This window comes from Astyanax mexicanus, chromosome 1 (assembly GCF_023375975.1).
Source record: "Astyanax mexicanus isolate ESR-SI-001 chromosome 1, AstMex3_surface, whole genome shotgun sequence".
NCBI classification, from domain to species: domain Eukaryota; kingdom Metazoa; phylum Chordata; class Actinopteri; order Characiformes; family Acestrorhamphidae; genus Astyanax; species Astyanax mexicanus.
Window position 1 is genome coordinate 41,035,254 of NC_064408.1, and position 17,226 is coordinate 41,052,479.

The following is a 17,226-nucleotide window of genomic DNA, read 5'->3' on the forward strand; positions in this document are numbered from 1 at the left end:
TTTTCTACACATTGTGTCAGATTTTCTGCATGAATGGACCAATAGAAATTCTCTACAATTACTTGAAATAAACTACCAAGATTTTATAATCCTCCAGTAAAGTTGCTGTTTTGGAGCTTCATGTTTTTCATTGGAGAGCAGCGATATACACAGACACAGACAAGGAACACCTGTGGAAGATAACGAGGGGGCTGGGTTAAAAAAAGATACAGGTTGGAACAGAGACAAGAGAGAAACAAAACAGAGCCTTTGGCTAGAAAGCACATTAAGAGGAAAACAAGCAAACTAAAAAGGACAAGCAAAAATAGGAAGAGAAAGATAGGAACAGGAATGACCAAGAAAAAAAAGAAAACAAGACAGCCATACTTCTTTTTTTCATGTTTGTGTGTGTCCACAAAACAAAACTAAACTAAAGTGACTATTGCACAGGTTGGAGTGTAACTCTTTCTGTTGAAACAGGGTTACAAGAGGAAGGGGTAAAACCATCTCCCTAAGAATTGGGATAACCTACTTAATACAGATATAAGTAACTAAAGCAGTTCAGCAACCTAGCTGCTGGTTCACTGGTTAATTTAAGGGCATTTTATGTCTTCAGAAATGGGGCACTTGGTGCAGCAATTAATTATTATTGTACATTCCTTAATTCCTCTGTAATGAGGATCTGAAATTGATGCAATAATTGGGATCAACTTTACATTGAGTAATGGGACTGTTGAGGTTGATTAAAATCAAAATATAAGCACCTAAATTGACTTAAGGTACAACATATGTGTTCCAGGTGAACATACATTCCTGTTCAGAAGTTTTAGAACACTATTGTTTAGTCTATTTGTTAGTAGTTCAGTAGCAGTGCATTCATTTTTGCATTAATTTCCAAAGCTCAATATTTAATTTCATTGCTACGCACCAGATGTTATTTAGTTGTTAATCAATGACTTGGTTATTCACTGGATGAGCTGAAAATGGTAAAAATTGGGGTGTTCTGAATCTTTTGGCAGGTATTGTTTGGTGGTGTTGTTATCAGTAATATGTGTGTAATATGTGTGTGTAATATATGTGTGTAATATGTGTGTTCCCCAGGCTAATGTGGAGGGTGTACGGTGTAGCTCATGTAAGGCTGGTACTTTTGGACTGAGTGTCAGCAATCCTCTGGGCTGCAGCCACTGTTACTGTTTCGGCATGAGCCAGTCCTGCACTGAAGCACAGGGGCTTATACGCATGAGGGTGAGTAAAACACACACACACACTTATTTATCTAATTATAAACAAGCTGTACACACAAATAATGCAATATATGAAAATGATGACTTAAAATAATGAGTTTCTTTGATTTTACCAAATTGAAAACCACTGGAATATACTCAAGAGGAAGATGGATGATCACAAGCCAACAAAACAAGCTGAACTGCTTGAAATGTTGCACCAAGAGTGGCATAAATTTACCCAAAAGCAGTGTGTAAAACTGGTGGAGGAGAACATGCCAAGATTCATAAACACTGTGATTACAAATCAGGGTTATTTCACCAAATATTGATTTCTGAACTCCTAAAACTTGAATATGAATATGAACTTGTTTTCTTTTCATTGTTTGAGGTCTGAAAGCTCTGCAACTTTTTTTTTTATTTAAGGCATTTCTCATTTTCTGAAAATAAATGCTCTAAATGACAATATATTTATTTGGAATTTGGGAGAAATGTCTGTAGTTTGTAGAATAAAACAACAATGTTAATTTTACTCAAACATAAACCTATAAATAGCAAAATCAGAAAAACTGATTTAGAAACTGGTTAATTAGATGTTCTGAAAATAACTGCAGTGTAAGCCTCATACCATTTGAAAAGCAGGGGCAAGAAATTAGAAAGGGCATCTTTTGGGAGACAGTTTATCATTGTGAGGGCAACTTAGGGCAACACACCATATTATATTCACTTTTGTTGCACTTCTTCTACACCTATCTGGGCACCTTATCATATTTTCTTTATATAGACTTGGATTAGCTTAGCTTGCTACTTTATGATCAGGACCCACAGCAGTAGCTACTTCTGACTAGACTGCATTAACTTTAAATACAATGTGAGCATGATACATCTGACTGGAAATTCAAACACGAATGCTTAAAAATGGACGTGGCACAATAATGTGAACAAGAACCAATTATTTAGTTATCATCGTATAAATATTCCAAACTTTTACATGTGCCACTGTTCCCATATAATCAACAGAATTCACTTTATGCCAATTTATGGGTGGATCAAAATGTTTTGGTGTGTATTGTCATTGGATACAACTTGCAGCCAAACTAGTTTCTCTTTAAAATGAATCCTAATTAAACTTGTCTTGTTTATACTCCTAGATATTCATTAAATACCAGTAGGCACATATGAAAACAAATTTATTACACACACACACACACACGTGACTGAGGTGTTGTACTGTTTTATTAATCAGTGAGTGTGCATGTTTAATGTGCTCTGCTTCATTCAGCAGAATCCCTTCATATTCTACACAGATTAAATCTTAAACGCAGTCTCTCCCTGTGGCTTTACCAGTCATTTATTACTAGAAATGATCATCATCAGCAGTGAGACAGGGCTTATGTTGAGTGGTGGGGTGTGTGCATGTGTGTTTGTGTACATAGTTAATGCTCTGCTCCGGAGAGGATGATGGTTACTGGGGCAACACATGTTCCTCTCCGTTGGCTCTTCCTGTCCGAGCAAAGCCTCTCCTGTTTAGCAGCTTTTAAGTGGGTGTAAACACTAAGACTATAAAGAGCTCATATCAAGAAAAACAAGATATTTAATTTCTATCTACAATCCCAATTCCAAAAAAAATTGGTTTACTGTGTAAAATGTAAATAAAAAAATGAAGTAAGTAAAAGCAGAAAGCAATGATTTTGCATATCTCCTAGACCCATATTTTATTCACAGTCAAACATAGTACACATATCAAATGTTAAAAGTGAGAAATTTACTTTTCGTTTATTAATGTTAAGACAAGGTCATGTCTACTATTGTGTATAGCATCTGTTCTCCTTTTATCAACAATATGTAAATGTCTTAGAAGTGAGGAGGAATGATAACAGTTGGTAGACACCCTATGGTAGGCCAACATAGGCTCAACGTCAAGCACTGGTTGGCACCTAACGTCAGGCCAATGTAGTCCCAATGTCAAACATTGGTTGGCACCCAACATCAGGCCAATGTAGGACCAACTTCAAACAATGGTTGGCACCCAATGTCAAGTCAATGTAGTCCTAACTTTAAGCGTTGGTTGACACCCAAGTCAGGCCAACATAGTCCCAATGTCACACATTGGTTGGCACCCAACGTCAGGGCAATGTAGGACCAAGGTCAAACATTGGTTGGCTTCCAATGTCAGGCCAATATATTCCCAACATCAAGCTTTGGTTGACACCCAATATTAGGCCAGCGTAGTTTCAACTTTAAACACTGGTTGGCACCCAATGTCAGGCCAATGTAGGACCAACATCAACCATTGGTTGACACCCAACATCAGGCCAATGTAGGACCAACGTCAAACATTGGTTGACACCCAATGTCAGGTCAATGTAGACCTAAATTTAAGCATTGGTTGACACCCAAGTCAGGCCAACGTAGTCCCAAAGTTAAGCAATAGTTGATACCCAAAGTCAGGCCAATATAGGCCCAATGTCACGCCTGGCCCTGTTTCCTGTCTGTCCTCGTGCCTGTGTTGTCCCACGTGACCCGTGCCCCTGTGTTCTGCCTGTGATTTTCCATTACCTCATGTCTCATTTGTAGCTCCACCCCTTCCCCAGGTGTTTCCACTCCCAGTGTGTTTCCTGTTTAGTTAAATAGACTTCCTCTGTCACTTGTCCTCTGTCGGTCTTTGCACTGTCCCCCGTTGTCTGTCCCTCTGCGTTTCTCTGTTCTCTGTGTTTTCATAGCCTTAGCCCGAGTCCCTTGTTCTTTGTTTATCTTCTTGTGTAATTCTTGTTTTGTACAGTTCTGTTTTGTTTATCTAGTTTTATTAGTCTTTTTCCTTATATATTTATATACTCCCTGTTTAGTTATTCTTATTATCTCTTGTTTGTTTTATTTATGTTCTCTAGTCTCCCTAGTTTGTTTTGGTTTGTTTCGCTGTTCTTTGTTTATTTGTTTATTTATTTATTTAATAAATTTCTCGCCTTACCTGCACCTGTGTCTGCCTCCTCGTCTCCCTGCCTGGGTCATCCGTGACACCCAATGTCAAACATTGGTTGACACCCAACATCTGGCTAACCTAGTCCCAGCTTAGTCCCAACCTCAACGTCAAACTTTGAGCCAAGGTATGCTTGTTATATGGGTTGTCCGATTTTTAACTTCTTAACAGTTGTGGATCTTCTGTTAGTGCTGCAGATTAAATCCATATTCCAGGAGAATTGTTCACTTCGGGATACAAGCACCAAATTTGGCATGAAAAAATACAATCCAAGAAATCCAAGAGAATTAAATGTGAAATAAAGTTTTTCAGTGTAGAAATTTAATGGCTAGACATATTGTGGTGATCTGGGCTTTAAATTATGTGTTTAATGCTGGCTATATGTGCAACAGTGCTGTTATCCATGTTAATATTATTGTTGTGGCAACATAAGTAGACCACCACACAAGTTCAAGATATCAACACTGTTTCAACTCCAGATTGTTCCATCTTATGCTATTATCCTTGCAGGGATTTTAAGTACAGAATCAGTACAGCCTGTTTTTAATGCAGTGCCTCCTGAGGGCCCAAAGATCACCCGCATAGCATGTACTGAGGAAATGAGTTTCCAAATGAGTTAGATTTACATTTATGTTATTTTGGCTGAGACTATTTTTGGTAAGAGATCCAGACTCTTATTGGTGTATTACAGTATAGTCACCCAAACCTGGAATTGAACCCCAGTTTCCCACAATGTGTGGTTAGCTCACAAGCAGGCAGTGGTATTATCCACTGCGCCACACATCTGAAGGTAAAAATATCATTAACTTCCTGGTCCTTGCAGTATTGAAATCACTGTTTTTGTGATGTTTCATTGTGCTTATATTCTTATATTTCCATTGAAACCTGGGGTTTAAAAAGTGAAATAGAACAGAAAGAAGGTTAGAGAGAGACAGAGAGCAAACTCTGAAGATACTGTGAAGTTTGTTTGCTGATGAGGTGGCAGAGCGAAGGAGAGAATGGAGGAGAAAGAGAGAGGAGAGATATTGTTCTGGCCCTTGTTTGTTTTTAATAAGGATTTCTTCCAAGATCCCCCCAAAGTCCCATCACCCCCAGCATGTCCATGGAGATGCGTGCGGCGGAAGAGCGCTGGAGGACACTTGCGAATAAGCCGCAATCGGCAAACAAATTAAATAAAGGTTGCAGCCCAGAAGTTAATCTGAGTTTGTTTGCCGTGGAGGGAGGAGCGCGTCCAGAATCCTTTAGTTCATTTTGTGGGAAAGTGGGAGATTTTCTCTGAGTCACTGACTCGTAAGATTGCATGTTGACTCGGGGAGTGCGGTTTAGTCGCCCCGGGGAGGGAAGGTCTGACTCTCTGCCGCGCGCACGCCTCACGCGGTGTATGCAGAAATGAGCAGATTTAAATTCCGCTCAAAAGTTGACCCTGCATGGCCGTCTCTGCACTGTAGGATTGTGAGCACCTCTGACTTCCCATAATGATGTGAAAAGATAAAAATAGCATGAACAAACACACTTATTTTAACAGACACAATACACACACACACCCTTACTGTATGAATTATTGTTTTACATTACATTGCATTGCATCTAGTGGATGCTTTTATCCAAAATGGCCTACAAATTATGAGCTATGTTAGCAATAGAGGACATAAAAGTAAAACGTTTCTGCTTATATAGTCATTGTATAGTGCATACATAAATGTTATGTTATTATTATTATTATTATTATTACTACAGTTGTTGGAACACGAGACTTTGAACATTTAGTAGTGGTAACAATCAGCATTCAGTAGCAAGAATACCAACCATTCAGCATTCAGTAGTAGTAATGTCATCCATTCAGCAATAAGTAAGAAGAATACCAATCTCTTAGAATTTAGTAGCAGTAATGTCAAGCAGTCAGACTTCAGTAGTAGTAATCTCAACCATTCAGCAATCAGTAGCAGTAAGTCCAACCATTCAGCATTCAGTAGCAGTAAGTCCAACCAATCAGCATTCAGTAGCAGTAATCTGAACCATTCAGCATTCAGTAGCAGTAATCTCAACCATTCAGCATTGAGTAGTAGTAATCTCAACCATTCAGCATTGAGTAGTAGTAATCTCAACCATTCAGCACTCAGTAGCAGTAAGTCCAACCAATCAGCATTCAGTAGCAGTAATCTCAACCATTCAGCATTCAGTAGTAGTAATCTCAACCATTCAGCACTCAGTAGTAGTAATCTCAACCATTCAGCATTGAGTAGTAGTAATCTCAACCATTCAGCATTCAGTAGTATTATCTCAAACATTCAACAATCAGTAATATTATCTCCACCATTCAGCACGCAGTAGCAAGAACAGCAACCATTTAGCACTCAGTAGTATTATCTCAAACATTTAGCAATCAGTATTATTATCTCCACCATTCAGAACTCAGTACCAAGAACAGCAACCATTCATCACTTAGTAGCAAGAACAGCAATCATTCAGGAATCAGTACCAAGAACAACAACCATTCAGCAATCAGTAGTATTATCTTCACCATTCAGATTTCAGTAGCAAGAATAGCAACCATTCAGCAATCAGTAGTAGTAATGTGAACCAGTCGGGACTTAGTAGCGAAAATACTAACCATTCAGAACTCAGTAGTAGTAATGACAATCAATCTACACTCAGAATCAGTAATGTTAGACAAAATAATAGTATAATATTTTTACAATTAACTTTCATAAAAAGATTGCCCACACAGTTTAAATTCATCTATAGGTACAATAGGAGGAACTCTGCTGATATTGTATTGATATTATTTATTTTCTTGCTTGGCTGTAGTTGACGCTGATGCCCGAGCAGACGGTGCTCCCCCTGGTGGACAGGACCAATGTAAAGGAAACTACAGTCGGAATGACGTTCCAGCACCCCGAGATCATCGCTAACGCTGACCTGGTCCGACAGGAGATAACTGAACCTTTCTACTGGAGACTGCCCAAACAGTTCAGAGGCTCCATGGTTCGAATCTGACTAATTTTTTCAGTTTTTTTTTTTTATTTATTTTTTGGCCACAAATAAATTGTCATTAAATAACACTTTGACTTAGTTGATTTTAGATTATTTGATAAGCTGCTTTTCATTACAGTTTATTTTCCTTTCAGTATATTGATTATATGACAGAACCAGTGATGTGTGCATTGATTCATTAATTAATTTATTGATTAATTTGATCATTATATCAGATCACTGCTTATGGTGGGAAGTTGAAGTACGCCATCTACTATGAGGCTCGTGACGAAACAGGCCAAACCTCCTACGAGCCACAGGTCATCATTAAGGGCGGCCCCAACAGAGACAAGGTCATGGTCCGCCACATGAGTGCGCCGCAGATCGGCCAGCTGACCCGCCACGAGATCGACATGACAGAGGTGAGCAAGTGACAGCGGCGGCTGTGGAGATAAGAGTGATTAGACAGAAGAGCTCGCTGCACGAGAGCTGTTACTGTGATAAATGCTCCTGACAGCAGAGTTAGAGCTCCACTAGGTAGGATTGAGATTTTGTGCTCGTGGGCTCCCCCTACAGTTGTAGAATGTAATAAATGTTTCAGGCGGATTAGTTTCTCTTTCTGGTTTTCTGGCTTTCACAGACATATTCGGTCTCTTTCCAGCTTCTGCCAGAGTGTCTGTATGTTAGTCTGTAAAGAATGAACCAGTAGTCCTTGTAGAACTGTTAGAACTACAGGTCGGAAAGCAGGTCGCAGTTCTCTCGAGCGTTGGTCGCGGCCGCCTCGGAAAACTTACAGAGTCTGGTTTGAGCTCAGAGGAGCCCGGCACAGACACGAGAGCACCGCTATTCCTCCTATTACACCTCAATGCAGCGCTGCAGTGAGTTTCAAGCTGTTTTTTCACTTTTTTAAAAAGATCAATAATCAAGGAAATCCTACCTAGTGCTGCTTTAATGGATCCATAAAAGTCAGACTTTTTTCTGAAAATGAATTCTTCTAATAAAATATCTTACATTTTCTATATTTGTATTTTTATTGTGTTAGATTTTAAATTAAAAAAGATGTTTTTGGATTTATGTATTTTTTTTAACCCTAAATGACATGTTGTTGCCCTCAGGCAACAAAACATTTTTTTAATATTGTCTCTTTAAGTGTTTCTCTGGGTTTTTTTTTTAATATTATACACCAGACATGTCTCTGTGCCACAACTTTAGGGGTAGATAATCTTATAGATTGTGTATATGTAAATGAAAATGTAGGGACGTATGTTTGGCTATTTAAAGGCATATTTTGATTTAATATGCTTACTAAAACTGTGTTTCTCCTTTTCTTGTTGCCTCAGGGCAACATTATGCTGTTAGACCATTTTTTTCTGATTTTATTAACTGCTCTCTCACCAGGGATTAACAAAAAAAGAGATGACTATTTTTTTCCAAAAGAAGTGATGCTGTAGGGGGTTAAGAACATAAGACATCCGAAGCCCAACGTCCAAGCTTAATTTAGGGCATGTCTTTGTTATCGTGAAAAATACACCTTGCATGGCATGAGAAACAGAAAATTAATTTTATTTTGGGTTCTGTTTACTGTTTTATTTAGTAAGTGCACGGCGTACCTGCATTGCCAAGATAGCAATGAACATCTGACAGTAGGCTGTTGTCAGGGTTGTTTTCAGTCAGTGGCACAATTGTGTTTTCTGCTGCCAGAAATTTACCTGAACACACCCTTATTTCCATCTTTTATTTGAAAGATGCTGGTTCAAGGCGTGAAAATAGAGGAAATAGCATTGCAACACGGTTTGTGCAGGATGTACGATAGACCCCAATGTTGTATATATGGTACACATGGAAACATTGGAGGTTGCTTTGCTCTTACTTTTATATTTGGCAAGTAATATATAAATGAATGTACATCATTTTGGACAGATGTTGTTTTATTAACAGAAAAGTTCCCTTCATTATATCTGTAAAGTATGGTATGTATATTTTAGGGGAGAGAGCAGTCTAGAGGTGTGGATAAACAGAAGCTTGAACTTTTTTGTGATTATTTTATTTTTTACTGTTGTTGTGCAGCATGAGTGGAAGCACCAGGACAACAGGCCAATGACCCGAGAGGACTTTATGGATGTTCTCTTCTACATCGAATACATTCTAATCAGAGCCTCCCACGGCAACGTCATGAGGCAGAGCAGGTACACAGTTTTTATAATGCAATTTTATAATCCAGACATCAAGGGACAATCACAGTTTTACACACAACCTTGTTTTTACACACCGATGACCAGTATTGGGCACACTACTTTGAAAAAGTAATTAGTTATAGTTACTAGTTACTTCTCCAACAAAAGTAACTGAGTTTCTAACTGAGTGTCTCCACTATAAAAGTAACTAGTTACCAGTAAAAGTAACTATTGCGTTACTTTTGTGTTACTCGCCCCCCTGTTTGACCTAATGATCTTTCTTAAGCCACTTTTTTCTTAAGCCACTTTTGCACCATGCTTGTAGTAAAATAAACACAGTGTACTTCCTATTCTAAATGTACTTTGAGGCTTTAAGTTCCTGTTTGGGAGAAACAGAGCTTTTTTTAGACAGAGATGACACACTATAGAGTTTTTAAAATATTTATCTGTGTTTATCAGAGCTAGCTTGTGATTCTCTTGAGGCTGATTCGCTCGGTTTTCCTCAGCGGACTCAGTCTGGCGCTTCCAGAACAGCGAGCCTTTTCTCCGGCTATTTTGTCGCTAAATCCCTCGGCAGCTTCTGATGCGCAGAACAGGAGGGCGTCAGCGAATGAATAAAAAACAACAGATTATCTGCTCACCAGACTTTTATCTGTGATTCTTTTTTTAAACACTCCCAAATGGGATCAGCTTGATTTAGCAACTCGTTTACTGTTGTGGTTTTTGCTGTTCGCTATTCCTCGAGTGCCAGACTGAGTCTGTGGAGCAAAGAGGGAAAACTCATGAGGATCAGGATGTGGAGAAACCCACACACTTAAAAAAACACAAGAAACTAATTTGTTTAAGCCATGGCATGTGTTTATTTTGTGTGTGTGTGTGTGTGTGTGTGTGTCCCTCAGGATTTCAGAGATTGCTCTGGTGGTGGCGGAGGAGGGCCGACCGTCAGTGGAGAGCGAGAGAGCGTTCCAGATTGAAAAGTGCGACTGTCCTCAGGGATACTCTGGACTGTCCTGTGAGGTACTGTAACACTCTTCCAAACACACACACACACGCATACACACAGTCCATCATTATGTAGCTGCATCTTTGCTCATTATCTCACAACAAGCATCAGCACAAGCTGAGAACCGAGAAGCTGCTAGTTAAACTACAGAAAAATAAAAATTGTTATTTTTCAAATCCAAGTACCTTTTAAGTGGTCTAGCTTTTTTATATCAATCACATATTTACAAAGTTAGAGATTCGAGCAGGTTATGTAATAATAACAGTATAATAGTCCCTCATCACTTCTAGAGGAAGAACCAATCAAAATCCTTATTTTAGAGTAAACCAATCTAAATAAACTGAAGCACTTGGTCACAGCTTGTGTGCACTCAGAGAGACGTGTTACCCTAGGAGATGGCTTGGAAAAACCCACGTCTGTACAAATTTTTAGGTGCTATCTTGTAAGTGAGGTCGGACACTGGCCAGTGTGCTCATAGCAAGGCAGTTCAAATTATAATGAATTATATAGTTGAAGTAATTCCTTATAGTGAGTGAGTGATGGATGGATATGACATTCCATTTCCAAACAAAGTTGGGTGGGCATTTGAAATTCCTCATACCACAGTGTCAAGTATGTACCAGGAATATGTCATAGAAGGTATTGCTACACATGGACAGCATAGTGAGTGGTAATTATCATGACCGGTGGTGTCTGGCAAGAATTGTCCGTGCGAAGAAACAAGCAACTCTGGCAGAAATAAATCACGCTAACAGTCAATGCAGGAGGAGTGCAACCTTCTTTTGCTCCCGTAGGACTTGGCAAAAGTCATGGGACATGGGACCAGTTGCTGGCCCATGGCTTGTGGCATGACAGTGTATTATGTGTTTGATGTTTTTCAGGGATTGTTCATAGGTTTTAATTTTGAAGAAAGATACTCTTATTTGTTGTATTATTTATTTATTTATTACTTTTGTCTGCACTTTTTGAGGTGTGGCACCATGCAACACCTATAGGGACACCTATAGGCGACTGTTGGCAGCCTTGTTTTAGGCACATACATGCCACATACATTCACTATATTGTCAAAAATATCTGCTCACCCATCCTAATTATTACATATTTATAACAAGCCCTGAACATAATGTTTTTAGCAAAGCCACCAATTTTTCTGTCACGTTTAGTTTTTCTGCTTCTCACTCAGTGCACTTAAAATATTTGCTTTTACAACCTCATCCAAAACCACTCCTTACATCCTACACTTACCATCAAAGTGCACTTCCTGGAGACGTCAACAACATGCAGAACTATAGTGGCAAGAGACCTACAGGGTGCATTGTTTTTTGAACAGACACATTTTTTTGGGACACATCCATCCTCACTGCCTACACCCCCTCATGCTATATGCTGCCAGTATACACCATAAACACCATGCACAAGACAGTCCTCAGCAGTCAGCAGGAGAACACAGAGCTGTTTCAGGTATCTATCAATTTAGAACAGTTTTTGAATTAGTATTATTAGCAACAGAGCTGTCAATGAGTACTATAAAATTATAAAATAATTGTTAAATTAACTATGTTACATTAATCTCAACTTGTTAATCAGCTAATGATTCAATTATTCAACAAGCTTATTTTATTGACAAACATCATGTCCTATAATTGGTAATTGGTAATAAGCTGAGGTTCATCGGACAGCAAAAACTTAAAATATGAAATTAAATCAGTGGAATCACTGGCTAATAACTGGCTAAAACTGGCTGTGTGATTTCCTATAAAATAAAGGGAAGGTTTTATAAGTTAAAAATTTTTGTAAGGATTAAAGAAAACATATTACTGAAACCACACAGTTTCCTGCACAAAATTGTGCTAAATATAGCAAGAAATCAACTAATAACAACAATGCTATAATGCTAATGCTGCTTTAGCAGGGCAAGCTAGGTTTAGCAGCAGGCTACAGTCCAATTATAATCACCTCTGAATGATGAAAGGGCTAGCGCTTAGTGCAGTTAACAGATAATGCTAATGCTGCTCCAGCAATGCTAACCAGGGTTAGCAGCAGGCTACAGGCTGATAATACTCAGCTCTGAATGGTGAAAGAGCCATTCAGCCATTCAGCGCTTAGTGTGGTTAGTGGCTAATGCTAATGCTACTCCAGCAGTGCTAGCCAGGGTTAGCAACAGGCAACAGGCCAATAATACTCACCTCTAAATGGCAAAAGAGCTAGTGCTTAGTGCAGTTAACAGATAATGCTAATGCTGCTCCAGCAGTGCTAGCCAGGGTTAGCAGCAAGCTACAGGCTGATAATACGCACCTCTGAACGGTGAAAGAGCTAGCACTTAGCATAGTTAGCTGCGAATGCTAATACTGCTCCAGTCTCGGTGCTGGAGAACTAAACTTAAACTCCTGAATAACACTGTACTTTAGCGGAGAGTCTTTACTGCTCCTTACAACCTGACTGGTAAAATTCATACATAAGGAGCACCTGATTATAAAGCGACAGTAACACTGATGATTCTTGGGGAAATTAAATGATTTAAAGTGTGCCTTATAGTGCAAAAAATACGGTAATGTTGTTTTTTAATGCATTTAAAAGTTTTAAAATCTCTGGCCCTGATACTATTATAACAGAGTGGAAGCAACTGGTAATGAAAACAACTCACTCTGTCAATCTGTAAAAGGATGAATCAGATGCTGTATTGATTACTACAGACCTCCAAACTTCATGTGGCCTTCAGACTAGCACAGAAACACCAAACAGAAGGCAGGCGACTGGATACTTTTGGCAATATCGTGCACATTTTAAAACAGGATTCTCAAACATCTGTTGAGCATGACTTTCAATAGCTCAGCCTGTTTTTATATAATCCTTTCCAGTTTCTCACCATTTCCCTCCTTAAACCTGATACAAAAGGCTTAAATCAGGCAGTGTGTGCGTGCGCATGAACTGCCAGTGTGAGCGTGTTGTTCAGTTTCAGGTTGGATCGAGCTTCATGAGGACAGATGGCAGTTCCTGGGATCCGCCTCATAGTTAATAAAGTATTTTTAAGCAGGCATTTAGCAAGTTCCCCAGAAACAGATGGAGGACTAAATGGGCTCGATATATTCTCAAAAGAGAGAGAGAGAGAAAGAGAGCAAGAGACAGGAGACTCATCTATCTCTCTCTATATATAGATGAATAGATAGAGATAGAGGAAGAGAAAGAGAGAGAGAGGCTGATTAGTCTGTGCAGAGAAACAGACTTAAAGCACTGTGCAAAGGTTAGAGAGCACCTGTGAGGATTCCGTTAAACTGTGTTATTCAGAGGTTGGCAGCTTTAATGAAGGCATGATAACAAATTATGTCATATATTATTAAAAGACTGTATAGTTGAAAGAAGGTTCTAATAGCCTGTTGAGCTAACTCCAGCCTGGATATAAGATAAGATACACACGGATACCAAACACACAGTTCATTAATAAAGAGGCTAGGCATACAAGAGTAGTCTGGGGCAGGCAATAATAGTATGGCAGCAAATGAAAAAAAAAACAGAGTGAGCAAGCAAAGGGTCATACGCAAGGGAGTAGTAAAAAATACAAAAATAAGGGTTGGCAACGGTAAACAAACAATACAAAGGTCAAAAAACACAAAAATGGTTCAGTAAGAAGGAAAAACTATAAAAAAAACACTTAGTAGAAGGGCTAGCTAGCTAGATTCAATACTCAGCGAGGGAACAACAGAAACAGGGAGGTATTTATACAAAGAAAGACAGGCAGGTGTGGGTAATCAGAAGCTCGGCGAGTGTGAGTCAGGGAAGTCCGGAGTGAGTGCATGCTGGGAATTGGAGTCTTTGTTGTCTAAGTTTAGCTTAAAGGTCACCTTCCGTCGTTTTTTCTTTCATTTTAAAATGTCTAGTTGTGGTCTCTAGTATGAACGAATGACATGTGAGCCGTTTTTGTAAAAAAAAAGTGCTCAGGTGTCTCTGTATAGCTCTTTTTTAATGGACTGTTTTAGGGGTGTGTCCAAAATGACCGGATTCCAGCTTTGCTCATGAATATTCATACATGCAAACAGCATGCAAATATCTCTCCTCTGATTGGCTAGGAGCACTGCGACGCCCCTCCACCGCTCTGCCGCTCACTGCCTCCCACCTCCTAACTGATGAGCGGTGATGTTGCGTCGCTTCAGCTCCGCCTCTGGGAGTTTCTCGAGCCAAGGTGGGCTGGTCTGTGAGTTTCTGCCTACGTAGGCAGAAAGATAATTCAAAATTCACCCGTTTTTCGGAGGGGGGGAGGGGGGATTTCTTTGCTTAGCTCCTGCAGACAATGGGGGCTGCAAAACAGTTTAATGTGCAGGTGTACACATTCAACTCGGAGAGACCTACTGTATTCCACAAAAAACAAGAAAAATCGGATTTTCGCGGAAGGTGAGCTTTAAGTCTAGAGCAGGTAGACTGACAAGGTCAGGACTGACATGAACAGCTTTGGAAAAAAAACTAAGAGACTATTTCATTTTCTGAATCAGTTTCTATGATTTTGCTATTTATAGATATATGTTTGAGTAAAATGAATGTTGTTTTATTCCAAATAAAAATATTGTCATTTAGAAATGGCTGAAATAACAAAAAGATGCAGAGCTTTGAGACCCCAAATAATGCAAAGACAACAAGTTCATAATCATGAAGATTTAAGTATTTTGAAGTATATTATTTACAGTTTTTGTATCCATGCTGGCATGTTCTCCTTCACCAGTCTTACACACTGCTTTTGAATAACTTTAAGCAACTCCTTGTGCAAAAATTCAAGCAGTTCTGGTTGTTGGTTTGATGGCTTGGGATCATCCGTCTTCCTCTTGATTACATTCCAGAGGTTTTTAAATTTGGTAAAATCAAAGAAACTCACAATTTTAAATGGTCCCTTATTTTTTTCCAGAGCTGTATGTTGCAGCTGGGCCTGTAGATCCTGCACATTCATAGGTTGCCAAAGTTGATGTGCCAGCTGATCCTGTAAATGCTTAATTGGTGAAACATCTGGTGACTGGGCAAGTCAAAAAAATGTTGCAATCTGTCTGAGACATTCCTGGGAAATGCTTGCTGTGTGTCAGTGAGCATTATCCTGCTGAAACATGCCAGTTGAGGCAACACATGTCCTAACACATAACCCTACACATATCACTAAGCTGTTATTGTCCCTCCTATTACTACTAGGGTTAACTGACTGTCGTATGTGATGGGTCCCTGGATTTGTTGCTAAAGACAGTAAATACAGGTCATGTCCATAGCATTCAAGTGTTGCATTAACAGCTCCACTGCCAACTTAGATGGCAGATAATTCATTTAGACAGCCACTCTGCTTCTCTCAATTCAATGATGTGCCTCCTTCAAAGTCTAACAACTAGGCAAATGTCTTTGTGGGTTATAGAGTGGGTTATAGAGGCATGTCTAGCTCAAGAATCTCTCACCAAGAGGAACACTACCCAAAAGAAGCATCTAAGAGCATTGCATTGCATTTGGAAAGCATGAATGCAAATTTTGCTTGTGGCATGACCCAGTGTCTACCAGACCACGCTTGTACTTGTTTACATATTTGCCTAAGACATTGAATTGTATTATTTATTTATTTATTTTTTAGTTTTGCAGGAATCCAGAGTGTGTATATTTTTTGTTAGTGAGTGTGTTATGTTACATTGTTATCAGATTTTTATCATTCATTTTATTATTATAAATCTTGCCATTTTTCTCCCGGACTTTCGCAGCATGACTCATCCCTCGTCAGTGAACGATTTGTCTAATGTGTGTGTGTGTGTGTGTGTGTGTTGCAGGAGTGTGCTGCCGGGTTCTACAGGTTGTCAGTGAAAGCAGGTGGTCCAGCATCCAGAGCCGGCATTGGCAGCTGCGTGCGGTGTCAGTGTAACGGCCACAGCAACACCTGCGACCCTGAAACCTCCATCTGCCAGGTGAGCCTCCAAAACACAGCTGTAGATCACACAGCCCTGATCTGATTGGCCAGTTACCTGATGATGCATCTTTCTGACTGAACATTCAGTTTCAAACATTAAAAGGAAAAAGCAAAGTTAATTTATGTAAACAGGGTTTTATTAGAAACACCTACTAATACCTTGTGCTTCCACTCGCTGGCCACTTTATTAGAAACACCTACTACCTATACTTTGTGCTTCCACTCACTGGCCACTTTATTAGAAAGACCTACTACTAATGCCTCGTGCTTCCACTCACTGGCCACTTTATTAGAAACACCTATACGTATACCTTGTGCTTTTACTCTGTGGCCACTTTATTAGAAACACCTACTACTACTATACCTCTTGTGCTTCCACTCACTGGCCACTTTATTAGAAACACCTACTACTACTATACCTCTTGTGCTTCCACTCACTGGCCACTTTATTAGAAACACCTACTAATACCTTGTGCTTCCACTCACTGGCCACTTTATTAGAAACACCTACTACCTATACCTTGCGCTTCCACTCACTGGCCACTTTATTAGAAACACCTACTACCTATACCTTGTGTTTCCACTCACTGGCCACTTTATTAGAAACACCTACTACTACCTTGTGCTTCCACTCACTGGCCACTTTATTAGAAACACCTACTACTACTACCTTGTGCTTCCACTAACTGGCCACTTCAGTAACAGTGTAAAATATGTGTACACACTCGTTTGAATGAAGTGTGCGAGCTGAACTCCAGGTTTTCTCCTCAGAAGCTCTGAGTTCAGTTGGGGTCTTCATTAGCATGTGCGCTAATAACAATATCATTTGCATTTTATGGCGTTTGTGCTAATTGGAAGCGGTGAGCGAGAGCGAGGAGGCTAATTTAGTTAATCGAGGTACACCGAAAGTTAATGAAAGTCTTAGAGTGACACAGAGCAGCAACGCCCAAGTTTAGTTTCTCTCTCTCTCTCTCTCTCTC

The 17,226-nt window shown here is 39.4% G+C and overlaps 1 protein-coding gene across 5 annotated transcripts in view; it reads left to right on the plus strand.

The window, feature by feature from the left end:
* Positions 1 to 17,226, plus strand: part of lama2 (laminin, alpha 2) — a 299,175-nt gene that overhangs the window by 200,054 nt on the left and 81,895 nt on the right. For all 5 annotated transcript variants that reach the window (XM_049478821.1, XM_049478822.1, XM_049478823.1 and 2 more), the window contains 6 exons: positions 1,081 to 1,224; positions 6,988 to 7,164; positions 7,389 to 7,574; positions 9,220 to 9,338; positions 10,226 to 10,343; positions 16,110 to 16,244. In XM_049478821.1, the coding sequence (XP_049334778.1) occupies positions 1,081 to 1,224; positions 6,988 to 7,164; positions 7,389 to 7,574; positions 9,220 to 9,338; positions 10,226 to 10,343; positions 16,110 to 16,244 (879 nt within the window). The remainder of the gene's footprint in view (positions 1 to 1,080; positions 1,225 to 6,987; positions 7,165 to 7,388; positions 7,575 to 9,219; positions 9,339 to 10,225; positions 10,344 to 16,109; positions 16,245 to 17,226) is intronic.